The 20,127-nt window shown below is 35.0% G+C and overlaps 1 protein-coding gene across 1 annotated transcript; it reads left to right on the forward strand.

Annotated features, from left to right (window-relative positions):
- The first annotated feature begins 9,352 nt into the window (after nucleotides 1-9,352).
- LOC137816305 (uncharacterized) lies at nucleotides 9,353-19,707 on the forward strand. The gene is made up of 17 exons (XM_068619433.1): nucleotides 9,353-9,482; nucleotides 10,376-10,742; nucleotides 11,199-11,436; nucleotides 11,916-12,193; nucleotides 13,408-13,557; nucleotides 13,738-13,871; nucleotides 13,953-14,493; nucleotides 14,577-14,671; nucleotides 14,989-15,051; nucleotides 15,146-15,234; nucleotides 15,351-15,416; nucleotides 15,571-16,194; nucleotides 16,294-16,368; nucleotides 16,468-16,538; nucleotides 16,717-16,774; nucleotides 18,060-18,324; nucleotides 18,550-19,707. The coding sequence occupies exons 2-17, from the start codon at nucleotides 10,474-10,476 to the stop codon at nucleotides 19,206-19,208; spliced, it is 3,675 nt and encodes a 1,224-aa protein (XP_068475534.1). The 5' UTR covers nucleotides 9,353-9,482; nucleotides 10,376-10,473; the 3' UTR covers nucleotides 19,209-19,707.
- Nucleotides 19,708-20,127: the final 420 nt, after the last annotated feature.

Below are 20,127 nucleotides of genomic sequence, written 5' to 3' on the forward strand. Positions count from 1 at the left end.
CAAGATCACTACTTTGGTGTGTTGTGTTTTTGTAATTTGGTTTGATTACATAGTGGTTTACCTAGTGGTTTCTGGGGACTGGATGTAGCTCTTGGCTTAAGAGTGAACCAGTATAAACTGTTTGTGTGATTCTCTCTTACCCTGAACTCCTTTAAATTCTGTTTTAAGCTGTTTGGTATTTCAAGTGATATAAACAACCGATTGTTTCGAAGAAACAACCGATTGTTTTTCTGTTGTTTTGCTGTATAATTGTTGATGTTCTAAGCTAATTTGATTCATGTTCTAGATTTATACACAAAATTTCATTAAACCTTCAAAAGCTTTCGAAAATTCTTTAAAAACAATTCACCCCGCCTCTTGTTTAAAGACCATATTTTCTAACACCTTCTTGACTAACCAATATGGTGTTGGTGCAGAAAAGTAATGGCTAGGGGAGAATGTGTACTGATTTCACATATTTGAATAAGGCGTGTCCCAAAGATGCTTATCCATTACCTAACATTGATATGTTAGTACATGGGGTTTCGGCCTGTGAATTGTTAAGCTTTATGGATGTGTATTCTAGCTATAATCAAATTCGAATGCATCTTATGGACGAGGATAAGACAACGTTCATGGGAACCTTATCAAACTTTTGTTACACGGTGATACCATTTGGTTTGAAGAATGTGGGGGTGACGTATCAGCGGTTGATGGATCGGATTCTGGGTAGAATGGTAGGTAGGAATGTGAAGGCTTATGTGGATGACATGGTGGTAAAGTCCATAAAGGCTGAGAGTCATGTCCAAGACCCGAGGGAGCTTTTCCAGACCTTAGGCAAGTATAAGTTGAAGTTGAACCTTGAAAAATGTGTTTTTGGGGGTAAAGGCAGGAAAAATTTTGGGCTTTATGTTGACCGAGAGGGGAATTGAGATGAAATTGGAGAAATGCGCGACAATTCTTAACATGCAGAGTTCGACGTCCATAAAGGAAGTACAACAGTTGACAGAAAGGATGACGTTATTATCGCATTTTATTCTGAAGGCAGGTGAAAGATTAGTTTCGTTCTTCCAATGTCTGAAGGGAAACAGACGATTCACATGTACGAGGGAGTGTGAGGAAGCTTTTCAAAGGTTGAAAGAAATGTGGGCATCACCATGAAGTTAGAAAAGGCTGCTTTGGCCGTTATAATCACGGTTAGAAGATTAAGGTACTATTTTCAAAATTTTCAAATTATTATGAAACGGATCTACCAGTCAAGCAGGTCTTGCAAAAGTTGGACTTGGCAGGAAGAATGATGAAATGGGCAGTAGAAGTATCATAATATGAAATCCTTTTTTAGGGTATGGGTTTGGTCCGACCCCATGTATTTTTGTGGTTGAATTAGCACCTTCGGCGGGCGAGAATTTGTTATGTAGCTCGGGAGGTTGGATCTTGTCAGTAGAAGGAGTATCGAATGTGCAAGGTAAAGGAGTAGGAATACTTTTGGAAGGATCAGATGGGGTCCTAGTAGAAAAATCCTTAAAATTCGCATTTAGAGCAAGCAATAACCAGACAAAGTATGAGGCCTTGTTGGCAGGGATGCGGTTGGCATGTGATATGAGAGTAAGGAGGTTGGTGGTAAGAAACAATTCGTAGTTAGTGACTGAGCAAGTGGCAGGAAATTCCCAGGCAACGAATCCACATTTAGCTAAATACTTGGAGAAGGTGCAGACAATGGCGGTCGATTTTGAAGAGTTTGGATTGGTACACGTTCCTCGAGAGCAGAATGCTTAGGCATATTTGTTGTCCAAATTGGCAAACACCAAAAGATCAGACAATCATCATTCGGTCATACAGGAAAGTTTGGCAACACCCAGTGTGACCATTGGAGAAACGATGGAAGTAAGTACAAGCAGAGTTGGATGGATATGTATTTAAAGTAGTTTTAAGAAGGAGAGGAGCCTACAGATGTAGAAGCACAAGGTGTGTTGAGAAAGAATGCAACTAGATACAAGTTAATTTGGGGAATTTTGTATAGGAAGGGGTTCTCAATGTCGTTATTTTGATGTGTGAACGAGCTTGAGAAAGAAAGGATAATGCATGAGGTGCATGAGGGGGTGTGTGGAAGTCATATCGAAGGACGATCTGTGGCGGTGAAGATTTTAAGAGCAAGTTTTTTCTTGCCTACAGTTAGGGATGATTGCTTAAAATATGTTAAGAAGTGTGATAAGTGTGATAAGTGTGAGAAGCATTCAAATGATATAAAAGTTCCAGGCCGAGCATTTGTACTTTATAATCGCCCCATGGCCCTTTTTCAGATGGGGGGATTGACATTTTGGAACCTTTCCTTATATCAATAAGGCAATTCAAATTTATTTTGGTGGTTGTTGAATATTTCACGAAGTGGGTGGAAGCTAAGCCCTTAACAATCATCACAACAGAAAAAGTTTCCAAGTTTGTATGGAAGTCAATAGTGTGCAGGTTTGGGGTACCTAAGGAGTTGATATCAGACAATGGAACGCAATTTGATAGTCGAAAGATGAGACTCATGTATGAGGAGTTGGGTATTCGACAACTATTTTTATTGGTGGAGAACCCTCAATCTAATGGGCAGGTGGAAGCGACAAACAAAGTAATTCTGCAGGGTTTGAAGAAAAAACTAGGAGCGGCTAAAGTCAGATAGGTGGAAATGTTGCTTAGAGTTATTAGTCGTACCACACTACGGTGTAGTCAACTACGAAAGATACGCCTTTTGGATTAGTCTATGGAGGCAATGTTGTATTGCCCATTGAAATAGAAATGATTTCTAAGAGGGCGGAAGATTTCTCAGAAGAATAGTTGGAAGAAGGAAGACTTTTGCAATTGGATACGAAGGATAGAAACGAAGCACTTAAGGAAGATACACGTGAGAAAGTTCAGTGAAGGAGACCTCGTTTTAAGAAGGACAGAGGCAAATATGCAGAGCAAATTAGCAGCAAGATGGAGAGGACCTTACAGAATACGTGTGGTGATCAGGAAAGGAGTGTACCGGTTGAACACTTTGGATGGAGGGAACATTCCACGAACATGGAATATAGCCAACCTACAGTTTTATTACATTTAAAATGTTAAAGCGTTTTAAAATTTCATTTTTATTTACTTTATGTGTGGAGTCAAACTTATAATATTTATGTCGTTATCATGAATGTTGTTTTATAAAGAAGGATTTATCCATTAGCGATCCATTTAAAAAACCATGGAAGGGTGTCCACCCTCCACGGTGTCGAGCTAGAAGGCTTGGTCCACTAAAAACCATGGAAAGGTGTTCACCTTCCATGATGTTGAGCTAGAGGCTCGATTCACCAAAAACCATGGAAGGGTGTTCACTCTCCATGGTCCCGAGCTAGAGGCTCGACCCAATAAAACCATGGAAGGGTGTTCACCCTCCATGGTGCGAACTAGAAGGCTCGGTCCACTAAAAAATCATGGAATGGTGTTCACCCTTCATGGTGCCGAGCCAGAGGTTCAACTCACTAAAAACCATGGAAAGGTGTTCACCCTCTATGGTGCCGAGCCAGAGGCTCGGTTCACTAAAAACCATGGAAGGGTGTTCACCCTCCATGGTGCTGAGTTAGAGGCTCAGCCCAATAAAACCATGGAAGGGTGTTCATCCTCCATGGTGCTGAGCCAGAAGGCTCGATCACTTAAAAACCATGGAAGGGTTCTTACCCTCCATGCTGCCGAGCAGAGTCTCGGTTCATTACTCTCGGTCTATTATCAGCTGAGAAAATCAAGACAAAGGCCCAATCTCAAGCCATAAAAAGAAGGATACGAAGATTTATAAACATGATTTGGGTCTACAATTAAAGGTACAGATACTTTGGCAAAAACATATTATCCATGAGATTGCTTGTATAAGTCATATCAAATTTTGTCCGCTGAAAATCATCGAAGAGAGTTAACGGTTTCACAAGAAAAGATCGTGAAGAGATCGACTTTGTAAATGTGTGTATTTTTATTGGTGCACTTGAAGGAGTTGAATAAGAACGCATGCAGTCACAAGAAACTCCGTTTTCTATTAAAAAAGGCGTGGTTTGTTAAGAGGAGATCACAAAAAGAGAGTCATTGCGTACAAGTATTATAATTAAAAGATAAGTCCAAGTTGTTTGCTGACAAATCACATAAGTTCAGTGCCAAACATAGGTCACAAGAGATAAGACTACATTTACAAAATAAATATATATTAAGAGTTTTTCAAAAGAGAAAGAACCTTGAGTTGGGTCTCACTCATCGACAATCTTGCCATCAACAACACTCTTGAAGGGATCGAATACCGAGGTGTCAATGTTAGGTTGAACAACTTGAAATTGTTCAAGTGCACCATTGAAGCCGTCAACAAACGACTTGGAAATCTCGTCCTTCGCAACTTCCAAGGCAACATCTATGGTGGATATTTTGTTCTACAACATAGCCTTAGTATCTTCTCAGGCTCGATTGGCAACTTGACGTTCTTCGCGGTGTCGGACATAATCCTCGATGGTCCTTTGGAGTTTGCCCAATGCATCATCTCTATCCTGAGCCATTTCGGTTACCTTGTTGTCATACTGTGAAATTTCTAAACGAGCAGCTTGCAACTCTTTGGACATTTGTAAAATCTTGCCCGCTCCTTGGGTGACTTTTGAGCTTCCTCAGTATCTTTTTGCATCAGCCTATGCGCCATGCGGTCAAACAGGGAGACCAACTCGGACCAAGAAGAGGGTTGGTCAGTTAGAAGGTGAGTGTTGTCTTTTTCTTTATTTTCTTTTCTAGACAACTTTGCGGCATAAGAACCTTGGTGATGAGAGGAAGTGTCCTCCAAATCGATAGGGTCGGCATGTAGGTGACTTTCAGAAGGGCGTTTCTTCTTGATAGGCATGGTGGTGGTTTTTAAGAGTCAGCCACAACAGGTTTGGCGTTGGATTTGGTCGAGGCACCTCGGGTGCGACGAGCCATCACTGTTTTGGTTAAGAACATGGTGTTGTTTGAAACAAAGAATACGAGTCAGCAGACAAAATATGATAGAAGAAGTAATGAAAAACGGTAGAAGAATGTACCAATGTAAACTTTTAAGTCATTAGGTCGGTACTCGAGCTTTAAAAGGATCGGAGTTTCAAAGACAATCCCTATGTCATCAAGTTTTTTGCAGTCACTTAATTTAGTACTGTCAAGGTCTTCAGGAGATCAAGAAGGTTGACATGTAGGATGGGACGACCAATACATAGAAAATTCGTCTAAGAGGTTAGGGTTATGGTCGGATTTTTGAACTTTAACAAATTTGCCTTTGAAAGATTTATATGAAGATTGGAAGAGAGATAAAAGTGTCGACCCTTAACACCGCTAACGGAGGCCCAAGAGGTCCGTTTTGAGGTTTTATATTCAAAACAATAAAAGAACATATTGGAGCTCGGAACAATGCCTAATTGTTCACACAAAATATGAAAGGCTCGGACAAAAGCCCAATTGTTAGGATGAAGTTGGGCAGGGACAACGTTCGTGGTAAGGTTTCTTTTTCAAAAGGGTGAAGTGGTAGTCAAACGCCAAGCTTGGTAAATAGCGTTTCATAAAAGAAATAGAAGTGGAGCTCATTTATACAATCTTTGCACATAGGTTCTTCAGGTTTACAGGGTACAAGGATGACATCTTTTTTTTGAAGGGGTATGACTCACAGAGATAGCATGACGCAATTTTCAGATTCTTTTTATACAAGTAAACATAGAAACTTCACGATGAATGTCAAGTTTCACCTAGGGATACATAAAGTAATAATCCATGAACAAAAGTTACGTGCAACACATACAAGACAAGTAACGATAAAGGATATGGAGCACAACAACAGATAAATCCAAGGGCCTGGGAGCGAGATTGATAGAAAGAAGGAAAGCGGTACGAGATGAATGGAGAAGAGGTGAAGGCGAGATGGGTAGAAAGTTATAGAAAGCACAAGATGGGTAGAAAGTTGTAGAAAGTACAAGATGGGTAGAAAGTTGTAGAAAGCACAAAACTATGAAGGGAAGAAGAGGGGGCAAGCGGGAAAATGAAGAGACGTGGGTGTGGGAAACTGTTTTTTGAATGTCTCCCAATGGAAGCGCGACACGTGGGCATATGCCAGTGTAAGCGACAATTGAAGTGATGCATACCAAAGAAGTAATAAATGCAAGCTCGCTTATTTCTAAAGTGCATAAATTCGGTTGATGAATGAGGCAACAATAAAGGAGCGCTTATAATAGCCTCAACAACCTACACTTGAGGCTGGGGGGGCTTGTAGGGTAATAGTCCTATAACCGACTCATAATGGCGATGATCGGTTTCTGAATCTTATGCTTAGACGACATTTGGGCATGGGTCATGGGATTCTAAGTTAATTAGTCATCAAGGCTAATTAATGTAGAATCATGGCCATAATCGGGATTCATCATTATATACCTCAGAAGGTAGAGGGAAGAATCATCTTTTACACATTGGTTGAGGGTGCACTCACTCTTGACTACATTGAGCATTTTGGACTTAAGGTCGCCTACCCCATTTGTCCTTTTGTCTAGAATAATTACCATAAATGATAATTGATTTAAAAAATCTTGGTTAAGTTTCCTAAACTATCTAATGTATAAATCTTTTGATAATTAAAGAACGTTTGGTGGAACAAGATCGTCTATTTTGACCAGTTTGTCTGTCTTCTTCATGTGCATGTTTTCAAAACATTAGAGAGTATGAGATTGTCCACTCTACATCAATTGTTATTTTCTTCATTTGTTATCTATGAAGCTCAGACACTTCTATTAAATGACGTGTTAGTGTCGGATACTCATATCGGACACCGACACTCGTATGACACTTGTAGGACACATATCCGTGAAGTGTCCAATTCAAAAAATATTTGTTGAATTTCTGACAATTCTAGTATGGTTCTAACACAATTTTAAAAAGAAAAAATACATTAATTTTCTAAAAAATCAAACTTATTGAATACATTTTCATTATGATTATAAAAATAAGAAACAAATATTTTTGAACCAGTCATGAAAAACATTTTTCTGCTCCAAAAATAATTTGGAACATACTTGTGCACATAAATCTTTATTGTCAATTTATATAATTCATAATTATATAATATATAGATTTATATCTCCGTATCCTACATTTTAGATATTATACGTATCTTCGTGTCTGTATCCATGCTACATAGTTTGTTATCATAGAGTCCGTTTGATTGATTTGATGTTTCAAGCTCATTTGATGAAAACACTTGAGTATCTTCTCTAATTATTTAGACATGATTTACGGAAGTTTGGTTTGACATCTTATTTTTTTTTTGTATAAATAGAATCTGATATGAATTGTTGTAACTTATATATAGTTGAAAGTCTTTAGAGAAATTTCAAATTATAATACATATTATAGTAGGTTTTTTAACAATTGGAAATGAAAGTTAGTTAATACTTTAATTAACCACGTTAAACTTTTCTATGGGTTTCATTACTCTTTCTTATTTAACCTTCATGTTCTTGTAGACTATTTGTTATTATTTTTTACTTATTTATATTGGTAGATGTTCTAGTAAACTTGTGAATTATTTCTTAAATCATAATACTGGAAAAATTGTTAAACTTAAACTAAAATATGTTCTATGGCTTTTTAAATTTTGAAAAAATCAAAACCAATTTTTATTGTATAATTTTCTGTCTTTTGTTTCAATATAAAAGTGTCATAATTTTTATAATTTACGTAACAATCAAATAATAGAAAGTGAAATTTAAATTACAGAATAAAAAAAGCACGTAAAGGATCAATAAACATAAATTACACTGACGCAAAATATTTTAAAATTGAATTAAAAATCATTTCACCACCAGATTTGTCAAATTTTGTTCAACTTTAGTATTTTTTTTTTATCTGTAAATAACTTTACACAAACTCTCACACACTCTAGTAAAACTAACTACATTGACTTAATTTTTTTAAAATACAATATATTTGACTTATATACGCTTTTGATAAGAAGAGTTATTAATTTTTTATTAAATAAAAATTAATTTAAATATAAAAATAAATAATTATTATATTAGTTAAGTTAGATATTATTTTATAAATAAAAAATTATTAATATTTAAATTAGTTTATATTAATAATAAAAATTTATAAATTAGTATTTAACATTTTTTAACTACTAATTACTGTTAATTATTATAAATTAATCATTAATTTAATTAAAAATTAATTTAAAATTTAAAATAGTTAGTAGCTAAAATATTGATAATCAATTTAAAAATTATTTTATAAATTTTTATTAATAATAAAAATTATTTTAAATATTAATAATTTTTAATTTATAAAATAATATTTAATTTAATTAATATAATGATTAATTATTTTTTGTATTTTAATAATTTGCTATTTAATAATTTTTACTGTAATGATATATTAAATTAGAAAGACAACTAACAAAAATTTAAAAAAAAAATATTTAACCTCTTTAAACATTACCCATTTTATATACTTAAACTTTTAGTTTCATCTTAATTAACGGTTAAGCTTTACGTTCTTGATAAATGATTTAAATTTTATTTTTTTCCAAATTCTTAAAGTTTATATCTTTTTACATACAGACATAGTAATTAATCTTTACATTTATCCCCTTTTCAAACAGTTTCATCTCAACTAATTAGTTATTTTCAAATCTCCATCATTTTCTTAGTTTTTTGATAAATAACTTTTTAAGCAATATTTTTTTTTGAAATTAAATAAATGATCGTGTCTTTTAATTTAAGAATGTTTTTGATTTTCCCAATAAATTTTAGTCATTTTTCCGATAAAATATTATTAGTTTTATTAAAATATTCTTCTTTTATTTTACTGGTAAAATATTCTTCTAAACATATAGAGATATGCATGTTTAATTTGTAGAAAATAATATCATTTGTTTTTTTTTTAAATATTTAGAGGAATTTTACAAAGCATATAATTATTTCCGCAGAATATTTTTTTTTTTTTGGATTTTGTTAGTTTTGATTTTGTTTGTGTGCTCAAATAAAATAAAATATAATTTTCAGACATTATTGATATAAAACTTTTGTTCTATGTCAAGTAATTTAAATTATTAAAATTAATTAATAATCTCTCATGTATTTATTAAAGTTAGTGTATTTAAGTAGAATTCATAAAGATACATACTCGACCACACACATACGAATGGCGTACGGTAGAGGCGGCGTAGAATGTACCCTCCCGCGTTATTTTGGTTCATACTACTATTTTTATTTTCCTAAAAATAGTTTTATTATTTTTTGGGTCTTATTTTGGTTCTTCATCACATTACAACTTTTTTTTATGCCTATATAATATATTATATACCACTGTTAGTTTTTATAACTATATAATTATTATTAGATAATACATATGAATATATATATATATATATATGAATATATATGAATATATCTTTACCTTTTTGGGACTCAACTCTGCAACTTTGATCTGCGCTTGACTTTGTTCAATTCCACTTCAAGGTACTCTTTTCCGATCGTCGATTTTCCGTTCTTTCAATTCACTATTTCAATTCATCTCCAACCCTCTTTTCCCCAATTTCCCCAATTCAACCTAGGGTTTTTTTTCCCTCAACCAATTGATTCTCCCTCGTAACCCCAATTCCGATCTTCCGTGAATTTTCCTACACCCTTGTCTGTATGATGGTTGCCATTGTCTAGTTCGTTTATTTATTCGTTGCCGTTTCGGTTTTACTACAAAATTTCGGTCCAATTTCGTTTTTTTTTTTCTCTTTTACTTACCGAGGGGAAAATTGTTTTCGGTTTTACTTGTCTTTTCTGAACTATGCGATGTTTGGCATTTAGTTTTATTTGTTGCGGGGAATTTGGTGTTGGGATTTCGTGAAATTGGTAATGTACGTTAGGGAGTGTAAGTGTAACCTTCGTTGACATGGGATGGGATGGTTTCATTGATGTTAGTGGAAGCTTGTTCATTTTCTATTGACAGTCATTCAGTAAGGAGTTTTCATAAGTAGTTTGTTTCAGCTTTCCTTTTGTTTTGCTTGATCTCGTGGTATAAATCTATTTGGAGCTGTATATGGACTCGTTATTAATTTCTTTATTATATAATGTGCTTTAGCATTGTTTGGATAAGCTTCTTCGTAAACAGTTAAGGAGAAGAACATAAGGAAGTAAATTGAATTGGGTTTTTCTGATAAATTAAAACTAACCATCTTCAGCTTTTGGACAAGTTAGATCAGAAGCTTCTATTGAAGTTTAGTGTTTAAGTTGATTTTAACTTATGAAAGAACTTCAATTCATTTTATCTTATTTTCTTCTCCTACTATGTTTATGGAAAAGTTTATCTAAATGTTATCTAGCGGTTAATAATCAATATTTCTGTTCTGCATTGATAGGTTTCGGGCAGGAATTGGGAGATTCAGTTTGATCTGCAGTGCAAAAGAAAGTATTTCTTTTGACCTGCCTTCTAAGCTTTAGTAAGGTTGACAGCTTAATGTTGAGTTCTGGGAATAACTTGAACAGCAGCAGCGGGATAACTTCTTCGGATATGCCATCCTTGCCACAGTGTTTGCCACTAGATTCAATTACCGTAGGCAATAGAAAATATACAGGAGAGCTAAGAAGGGTTCTTGGTGTTTCTGCTGGAAACACGTCTGAAGACCAATCTTTCGGAGGTGCACATCCTAAACCCATGGCTCCTGGAGCTTCAGGGGAACTAAAGCACTTCAAAGAAAGTGTACAGGATGCCTCCAGAAAGGCAAGGTATATGATTATTATTCTACCCAATTTCCTCAGAAAAGTTCTATTTGTAATGCTGAATGATAAACATAAGTTAGCATGACTAAGTAAACTGTGAAATGAATGGTCTCATTACCTTACAGTTCGTGTAATTTTTATGGGGGTGTAATTGGTGACAATGTTAGGAATTGAGTACAAGAGGAAAGTCCAACCCAAAATATTAGTCCATAAGGTGGGTGGGAGAGCCTCACGGCTTAAGTACTAGATAAAGTAATTTATTCTATTCAATGTGAGCCTCTTGACATGATATCAGTACGCTTGGCCTTTTTCTTAATTCTATATGACCTTAAGATTTGTAAAATATTTGTGATTATGTTTTGTCTACTGTAGAAGTTAGTTTCAAATGTAAATTGTTTACCTATCATTTTATGACAGTATATTCATGTTGATGTCCTAATGCAAATGTATATTGTTGATCAGGGATAGATCAAAAATGCTTGGGGAATCTTTGTCTAAATTGGAAAAGTACGAGGCATTAAACATAAAGAAGCGACAAAGGACTGATTTATCTAGTGATAGGGGAAGTGGAGTAAACTTGACAAAGATGGGTAACCAGATTCACAAAATCCCTAATGATAATCTAACTCAGAGATCAGAAGCAAGGACCTCAAATTCAATGCTGAACAAGCGAATTCGTACATCAGTGGCAGATGTGCGGGTATGTGTTATACTATTGTTACTTCTGTGTTTTTATTCTTTATCTGTATAACGAAAGATGCTACTATTATTATTATTATTATTATATATTTGTTATTAAAATACTATATTGTTAACCTGTCATATATATTGTTAAATACTTTTTAACAACTGTAATATTTATGAGGGCCAAATAGGAATGCATTATATACACATCAATTACTCATTTAAATTTTCAAGCTCCTTTTTAATCCCAAAAGAAAATATTCAAGTTGCTTCTAGCCTAGTTTAAATATTTTAGAAAGGAATAATTTGAGTAATCAGTCATCTAAATCTTTAAGTAAATCATTGATAAATGATAATACTAATGTCATTTAAAAAATGGACAACTTTTTGCTCTGTTTTCTTCTTTGTTTTTGATTTATTAATTTATGTTAATAATCTGCTTGTGTTTACTTTCACTCTTTCTTCATGACCTTGTTCACTCTGAAATGCTCCCAGGAGGAAAGTAGGTCTGCTGCTATTGGAAGGGCACGGATGGTCACAGAGAAGGATGCAAATCTAGTTCAAACACTTGGAGGGAGCTCTGTTAGAAACGAAGAGAAAACTCGCAGATTACTTGCTGGAGGTGAAGGGTTGGATCAAAAAATAAAGAAAAAGAGGTCTGTTGGAACTGTAGGAAACAGAATTACAACTACTGAAAGGGATGTAAAAAGAACTGCTATTCCAAAGGCAAATGCTGATTTGAAGATGCGACTTTATGATGCTCAGGGTTTCAGGTAGTTGACTAGTTTTAGTTTTATCTTTCTTCTAAATTGCAATATATTTTGCAAGTGTATATTGTAGATGGAGAGTGTTTTGGAGGCCTTTTAGGTTTTTCTGTACATATATGAAGACTATTTCACTATGTTAAGTGTGTTGCGAAGGAGTTTTCCTGTACATCTAATGCCTTTTAGCATTCTGAAGGAATCCATTTGGTGTGTTGCGATATTGGTACTTGCACTTTCAATATCATCAATGTTGGATGTACTTATCTGATTCATTCAGTATTCTGTTGCTATTTGTTCCTTTTTTAAAGCATTCCTGTTGTTTACTTGTTTAGAAGGGCAAACAAACTTTCTCACTTCCATTCTCTTCATTGGCTATTAAACAGAAGTGGAGCCTGGGCCTCTCTGGGCATTTTTTGTTTTGTTTTGTAAAATTACAGCTTTCAGTTTTGGTATCTTGACGATAAAGCTCACCTTTCTTTCTGTACACCTTTTTTTTCTTGTTTGCTGATTGTTCAGAGTTACTTATAATCTATATGATTTGAATAATCCCTTGGACATACATTTTTTCCATGGTGTAATTTTTTGTAGTTGAAAAAGAGATTGATATTTAATTTAGACACTTCTGATAATCCCCATTTCTATTAAAAAAATACTTGGTTAGAGATGTACTTATACTAAACTAGTACTCTGAATAATTACTTATTTAAAGGCCTCTTTTATTCCTTTTCTGGAAAGTTAAATGCCTTGCTTTCTATGTTTGGTAGTGAAATAATTTATATATCAATTGCAGGAATATATCCACGATGAAGCTTGTTAGTCATAGATAAATGATTTGTACACCTCTCTGTATATTACATTCACAGTTGATGAATGCATCAAGGTTAATTATGTTGATTTTCTTCACTGCTATAGGATAGACCCAGTTAGAAAATTCCATTCTTTTAAGCTTGAATTACATGTATATTGTTTGTCTATATTCTTCAGTTGATTAACCTATCACAATCAGCATTAGATAAAAGTTCATCTACATTATATTGCTTGGTCTTTTTCTCCCGCTATCTTTTTGTCCAGTAATTTTCCTCTTTGGAATGTTGTTTAGTTGGGTGATTCTTCAAATATTAGGTCGTCATATCATTGGCGAATGGTTTGTTTCAACTTTTGTTATTGGAGAACCAAAAAGCAAAACTAGTTTTTTTGTATTAATACCGTTTTTTTGGGTGAAGATTGAAGTCTGGATCTGGTGGAATCAAGTCTGAGGGCTCTTCAGAGGTTACTACTACGGGTGTGCGCATGATGCTTGCAAGTGAGCAAGGTGTTTCTGTTCACAGGGAACACATAGCTGAGCAGAGAGTTGTTGCTAAAGGAAACAACAGGTTTGAACATATATTGACATGGCCTTTATTTCTACTTCTACAGCTTAGTTGTTTTATCTGTAAATTTTTTGAGATTCTAAACTAAGATTTAACACAATAATGTTTTACACTGGTTGTCTACATTTATGTGTTTTGATTGCTATTTACAAATTTATTAAATTTTGACGTTTCTATAAATAGGGCAAGCACTCAGGAGGACGCAGCAAGCAGCCCTAACACGATAATTAAAAACAAGGTATCTCGAGCACCAAGGACCGGTTCAGTTAGTGCACTAGAATCATCAAACACTCAACCTTCTTCTACAGCTTTTCCTGGTTGGTAACTGCCTTCAAATTCTTATATGAAGTCTCATTGGTTGGTATAACAAATAATTAAAAGCCTTTTTACATCCATAGGATCTTCTATACATCCAATGACCCAGTGGGTTGGTCAGAGACCACCTAAAAATTCACGCTCACGAAGAGTTAAAGTAGTTTCTCCTGCCTCACGCAATCTTGAAGTTCAGGTCTCATCTGAAGGCTGTCTAACTTCCGATTTCAGTGTTAAAGCTTCTTCTGCTGGCAACAATGGATTTCCACTGGCAAGCAGTGTAGACAACAGTAATCCAAAATATAAAAGACCACCGGATGATATTTCATCTCCCTTTGGATTATCTGAAAGTGAAGAATCTGGAGCTGGGGAAAACAAAATAAAAGAGAAAGGAGTGAATGGCAGTGACTTTGCTATGACATCAGATAAGGCTGGGGCTTCTATGTTTCAAATGAGGAAGAATAAGATAACAACTGATGAATCTGGAGATAGTGTGCAGAGACATGGAAGAGGTGGAAGGAATGTATCATTAGTCAGGCCAGGCCTCCCTTCTGGAAGGGAAAAGTCGGAGAATGGACCAATAATGAAGCCAGTACAGGACATGAAGCCTAATGATAAGAGTAAAATGTGAGTTGACTTATTTTTAGATCTAGTTCATCCTTTGTCCTTCCATTTCTAAAGTTGTCTTTGTATCTTTCTGTTGAATGTAGCAAATATGGTCGCCCTCCTTCAAAAAAGCAGAAAGAGCGCAAAGTTGTGACTCGTGTAGGGAAGCAACTGAACATTGGTTCTGCTGATTTTGGAGGTACTGTTGATATTTAGAAGGTAGTTTATTTGGGAATTTTAGTTTTATGGTAGGGATGGCTAAATTCCTTCACTTTGATTATGTCTGGTAGTGATATAGGTTTTACCCAACTGAAATACTTTTACAAGTTATGTCATATCACTCTGACTTTTCAGATATGTAGAGGCTATCATAACAAATGATTTTCAGTGGTTATATTTATATTATTATACATATAACTTATTCTATCACTAAATTTATTTTTCTGTATGAAATTAGGGGTATAATTTATATGGTTCTCTTTATGTTTTCACACACTGTGTAATGTGATTGTCCAGGTGAATCTGATGATGATCGTGAAGAGTTATGTAAAGCTGCAAATTCTGCTCGTACTACTAGCAGTACGCTTCTTTAATCATTTTACCTTCTTCTAATTGCTTTTGTCTTTGGTATGTTGTTTTATATTTCACTACTTTGGTGGCTTATTTTATGTAGACCTTGCTTGTTCGGGTCCGTTTTGGAATAAAGTGGAGTCTATTTTTGCGTCTATCAGCTTGGATGATGCATCTTACTTGAAGCAACAGGTAGGAACTGGATCTTTAGCATGTTGTGTTTTTTCTGGAACTGTGAAGTTACCATGACTCCTAATATGTGTGAATAGATTCTGACTTACTGATTTTGTTTTTGGTTGTTTAATCAGCTCAATGTTGCCGAGGAATTTGATAAAAGTTTATCTCATATGTTTGGCATTGATCAAGATCTGTTGGTAAGTGTTTGGCAGTATACAAAACTATCCTATATCTTTCATTTTATCAATAATGAAGGCCTTTTGTCTTGATCTCCTGTAAATTTAAGGTTTTCATTAAACCACAATTTTCATCTGGAGGAATGTGGTAACTAGTAAATTTGTATTTCCGCAGGGTGTTGTTATAAATAACAAGACCACTCAAGATTCAGAGGAAAGAAAGAGAATTCAATGTGATGAAGAATCAACTAAGTTTGATGCTTTGGGTGGAAAGAAGGACATGGAAAGACCGGACAAGGTTGCTCCACTATTTCAAAGACTTCTTTGTGCTCTAATTGAAGAAGAGGAATGTGAAGAATCATATCACCAAAGTGATGCAAAGAATATATCTCGACAATGTGCTAGTGATGACTCTCACTGTGGTTCTTGTAATCAAATTGATTTTGAACCCAAAGATCGGGATAGAATGGATTCTGAAGTTGAATCAGAGGTGGATCTTCAAATTCAGAAGAACTGCATATTGGATAGACTATCCTGTGACAAGAGCACCGCATCCAATACATTTAGATACCCAAACACATCCAGTTCTTTACAAAGCACTGGAGTTTGGCAGGGAGATGAAGAGTTTTCTCTCTCAGATATCACACACACTGGAGAAATATGTTCAAATGATCTTGATCAACTGCAGCATGCTGAATTAAGTGGTTTTCCTTCTCCTGATGGCCAGTATCAGATGATGTCTCTGGATGACAAACTGCTGCTTGAGTTGCAGAGCATTGGCTTATATCCTGAAATATTGGTAGGCTTTTATTTCATATGTGGAATTACGATTATCATAGTTATTTGAAGCTTACTAGATTCATGTCTATAATCCTTAATATTACTTTGCTTGGCACAGCCTGATTTAGCGGAAGAAGATGAAGCTATTATCAATCAGGACATTGCGAAACTTGAGAAAGCACTGTATGAACAGGTGTGTATCGAAATAATTTTATTTTTTTTATCAAATCTATCTGCACCTTAAATTTGGTCCATTCTTATATCTGTATCCCTTATTTTGATTTATTAATAGAATCAAAGGAAGAAGAGTACTTTGGACAAAATTGATAGAGCTATTCAAGAAGAGAGGGATGTAGAAAGACGGTAAGTGCTAAATATGTTTTTCCTCTGACCCTCTTTCTATCTTCAATTTCACAATCTTTGTAGCTTATGTCTTAATTTCCTTTTACTTTCTAGTATTCATGAGTCACGACTTTCCATTTCTTGAATTTGTGCTTAAGATGTAATTGATTTTTATTAAGATTATGAGCTTATTGTGCAGGAAGATTGAGCAATCTGCATTTGACCATCTTACTGAAATGGCTTACAGAAAGAGATTGGTACTAAATATTCCTCTATCAGCCTTTTATTGTATTTTTATTAAGATATGATTTACAAATTTCCTTACCATTTTTATACTTGATTTTAGTAAGATTTATAATAAATATCCCTCTGTCAAAATCTTGTACTTATAACACACAATTACTCCAGTGACCAATTTTATCAGAACTAGGCATTGGGAACTGGTTGAACCATAGTTACTAGTTGAACTATTTGAATCAGTGTAAGTAAAATAAAGTTTAAAATATGTATGTGTATGCATTTTTGGCACATACTTAATAAAAAGAACTTGGTGATCTAGTGGTGCGATACTGCACATGGGCCTTCTGAGTCAATGGGTGGGTTCAATTCTTGTTTATTTTTTTATATTTTGCTTAAACACCTTGTGCAATACCTCAAAAGCTAGAGAGAGAAAATGTCTTGGGCTTTGTGCTAAAATCAAACAATTCGGTCACACGATTGGACAATTTTCCTCCACCTTGGGCCCCTCGTGCAATTTAGTACAACAGTTTTTCTTCACCTTAGACTGCATGAAAAATATCAGTCCTCAACTAAAATGGTTTTCCAGTACCGAATTTAGATAGTTTAATCCAGCTTGAGGTCGTTTCTGGTATCATCATTGGATACATTTATGAACCAATAAGCAATTCAACCCAGTTATATGCCCGGGTTCTGGTAACCGGGAGAGCATAACAGAGGTTTGTCCTATACAGTCATGTAGAGCAACATATTTGGTTGCTTTGCAGATATTGTTGGTGTCTATATTCTAAATGTAGGTAGATTATGCTTAAACACCAAATCAGTCTTTGATAGATTTGATTTCAGTGTAGAAAGTGAATTCCTACTTACTCATACAAGTTCTTTTTCTCTTAGTCTTAGAATTTGCAAGACATGCCGTGTTGTTTCCTGCTGTGTTGGGAACTTGGATTTCTACTTCTTTAGATAGCTGTATTTTAGTTTGTTATTGGTTATATTTTTGAGTCATACATGGGAGTGATCCATAGTTTCTCCCTCCCCTGTTCCATTTCTGCCTTGTTTCCCCGTAAATTCTTTCTAGTTTCTATGATATTGGTGATGACCTTCTGCGTGACAATTTTAAAGTGTCACCAATAGACAATTTCTCCACATTTAATGTATTCTTTTCTAGATAATCAGTTTATTGAATTGTGGGTAATGTAGGTTACAATTCTAAGGTCACTGGTAATTGGGAATTTTATGTTAATGAATGAGTGAGGTTCTCTAATTCGCTGTAATAATTAGTTAACCAATTTCAAATATTTGCAGGCAAGCCGTGGAAGCAAAAATTCAAAAGGTGCAGTTCACAAGGTGTCTAAACAAGTTGCTTTGGGTTTTATCAAGCGTACTCTTGGAAGATGTAAAAGATACGAAGAGGCTGGCATTAACTGCTTTAGTGAACCTACCCTACAAAATATAATGTTTGCCCCACCTTCACGCGAGAATGAGGCTCAACCTGCAGATTGTATGGTCTCTGGCACAGCTAGTAATACATGTAACAAAACTTCCCATCAAATTGAAGCAAGAAAATCAGGTATTCTAAAATTCTGCTTTTGTATTTGATATCATTAGACGTGTTGTTACTCTTTTTAGTATATATTAGGTCTTAGAAAACATTGATAAGTGATCACCCTGTTTCTTCCTTTATGCAAGTACTGTTTCATTGACTGTATCTTCGCTAACATGCTAGAGATTTGTCTGTGTTGATTGGTTGACTTGATTTTTTCCCACTTAATTTTTGTTGTGTCTATTGCTACAGCTGCAGTTTCTAGCGCTTCCGAGAAATATGATTGCCATAGAGATTATGCAGACAGGGGATTGGTTGATTCTTTTCAAGGTTCAATTCAGTCATCAGAACAAGCATCATCCAAGAATGGGTCCGTGTTTATCAAAGAAAAGAAGAGGGAAATGCTGGTCAATGGTGGTGTCAGTGGTTCTTCCTCAAGAGCATCAAATCTTGATGGTGCTGTTCATGGTGGAGTGAAGGGAAAGAGAAGTGAGAGAGATCGGAATCAAAGCCGGGACCAGAGCAGGCAAAACTCGACTGGTAGAGCTGGACGCATGTCACTGGACAGTAGCCAAAATGAGAACAAACCAAAAGCTAAGAAGCAAAAGATTAGTGCTAGTGGACATGATAGGTTTATGGAAGCGAAGGATGCTGCACGTTTACCAGCTAATGCAGTCAACAATGGTAGCAAAGATGGGGCTACATTATCTGGTGTGGACACTTCTCAAATAAAGGAATCCAATGACTTTGGGAATATGCCACTTCCTGATTTAAGTTCAATAGAAGAATTTGGTGGCGCACATGATCTTAGTTCTTGGTTGAACTTTGATGAAGATGGCTTGCAAGACCATGATTCTATTGGCCTTGAAATTCCAATGGACGACCTATCAGACTTAAATATGCTTATGTGAAGGGATATAACTTACACTCTACCGGTTACACGTATTATGTCTGAAGGAGAGTTTGTATGTATTCAGTGAAACCTTGTGGGCATCAAGATCCTGACGGTGCTCGAGTTTCTCTGGTGATTGGGATTACGAATTTTGACACATTTATAGGGTAAACGGGAGATGTGGAGAAACTTGTAATTGCAATTCCATATTTTTGTTGAAAGTTGTATAGAGGAAGCTTCAATCATGGATTTCATGAAATTGCCTTTTTGATCCCTTCTCTCATGAATCTAACTAGTTTTGCTCTATTCAAGTCATTGTCTCAGAAAATTACTTTCTATATAGGAGATTAGATTGTAGCTCTCTGCCATTCATAGTGGTTTCATTTCTCAAGCTGTGACTTCAGCTACGTTACAGTGTATTATGTCCTTGTTGTAGAACGTGCTCGCACATTATTGATTGTTTTCTCCTGAATAATGGGGAATGAAATTTTAATGTAGTTTTTCTGGGATTGAACTTATAGATTAGTTCCATCTGCAGCCACCTAATACCAGTTATTGATGACTGAATAGACTAACGATTCATCTCTTATCTCTAGTCTTTGGCTCTCTTTTTCTGCTGTTTTCTCTCAGTTAGCCTTCATCATTCAATCATGTAAACTTTGTTTTACTGTTCCAATAAAGACGCAAACAATTATGCTTGGGATTCATTTTCAACTGGCTATTTGTTATTTGTTTTCTAAGAATTTTTAGTTACGATATAATAATTAAACTTGATCAATGAATACATTATTTCATATTTATAATAATAAACTTAAAAAAACTTCTCGTGACAAAATGCCATAATACTACTGGGCCAATTCTGACTTTTTAGGTAGGGTTGACGTTTTCTTACTGTGCTCCCATGATTACTACCTGCATCCAAGGTTATTAAATTCGAG

This window comes from Phaseolus vulgaris, chromosome 11, assembly GCF_000499845.2.
Source record: "Phaseolus vulgaris cultivar G19833 chromosome 11, P. vulgaris v2.0, whole genome shotgun sequence".
NCBI classification, from domain to species: Eukaryota; Viridiplantae; Streptophyta; class Magnoliopsida; order Fabales; family Fabaceae; genus Phaseolus; species Phaseolus vulgaris.

Excerpts from the sequence above, each read along its gene's own strand:
- LOC137816305 (XM_068619433.1), top strand. The coding sequence starts at position 10,474 with ATGTTGAGTTCTGGGAATAACTTGAACAGCAGCAGCGGGATAACTTCT. Across the intron at positions 12,194-13,407 it reads TATGATGCTCAGGGTTTCAG|ATTGAAGTCTGGATCTGGTG; the intron begins GTAGTTGACTAG and ends TTTTGGGTGAAG. Across the intron at positions 14,672-14,988 it reads TGGTTCTGCTGATTTTGGAG|GTGAATCTGATGATGATCGT; the intron begins GTACTGTTGATA and ends GTGATTGTCCAG.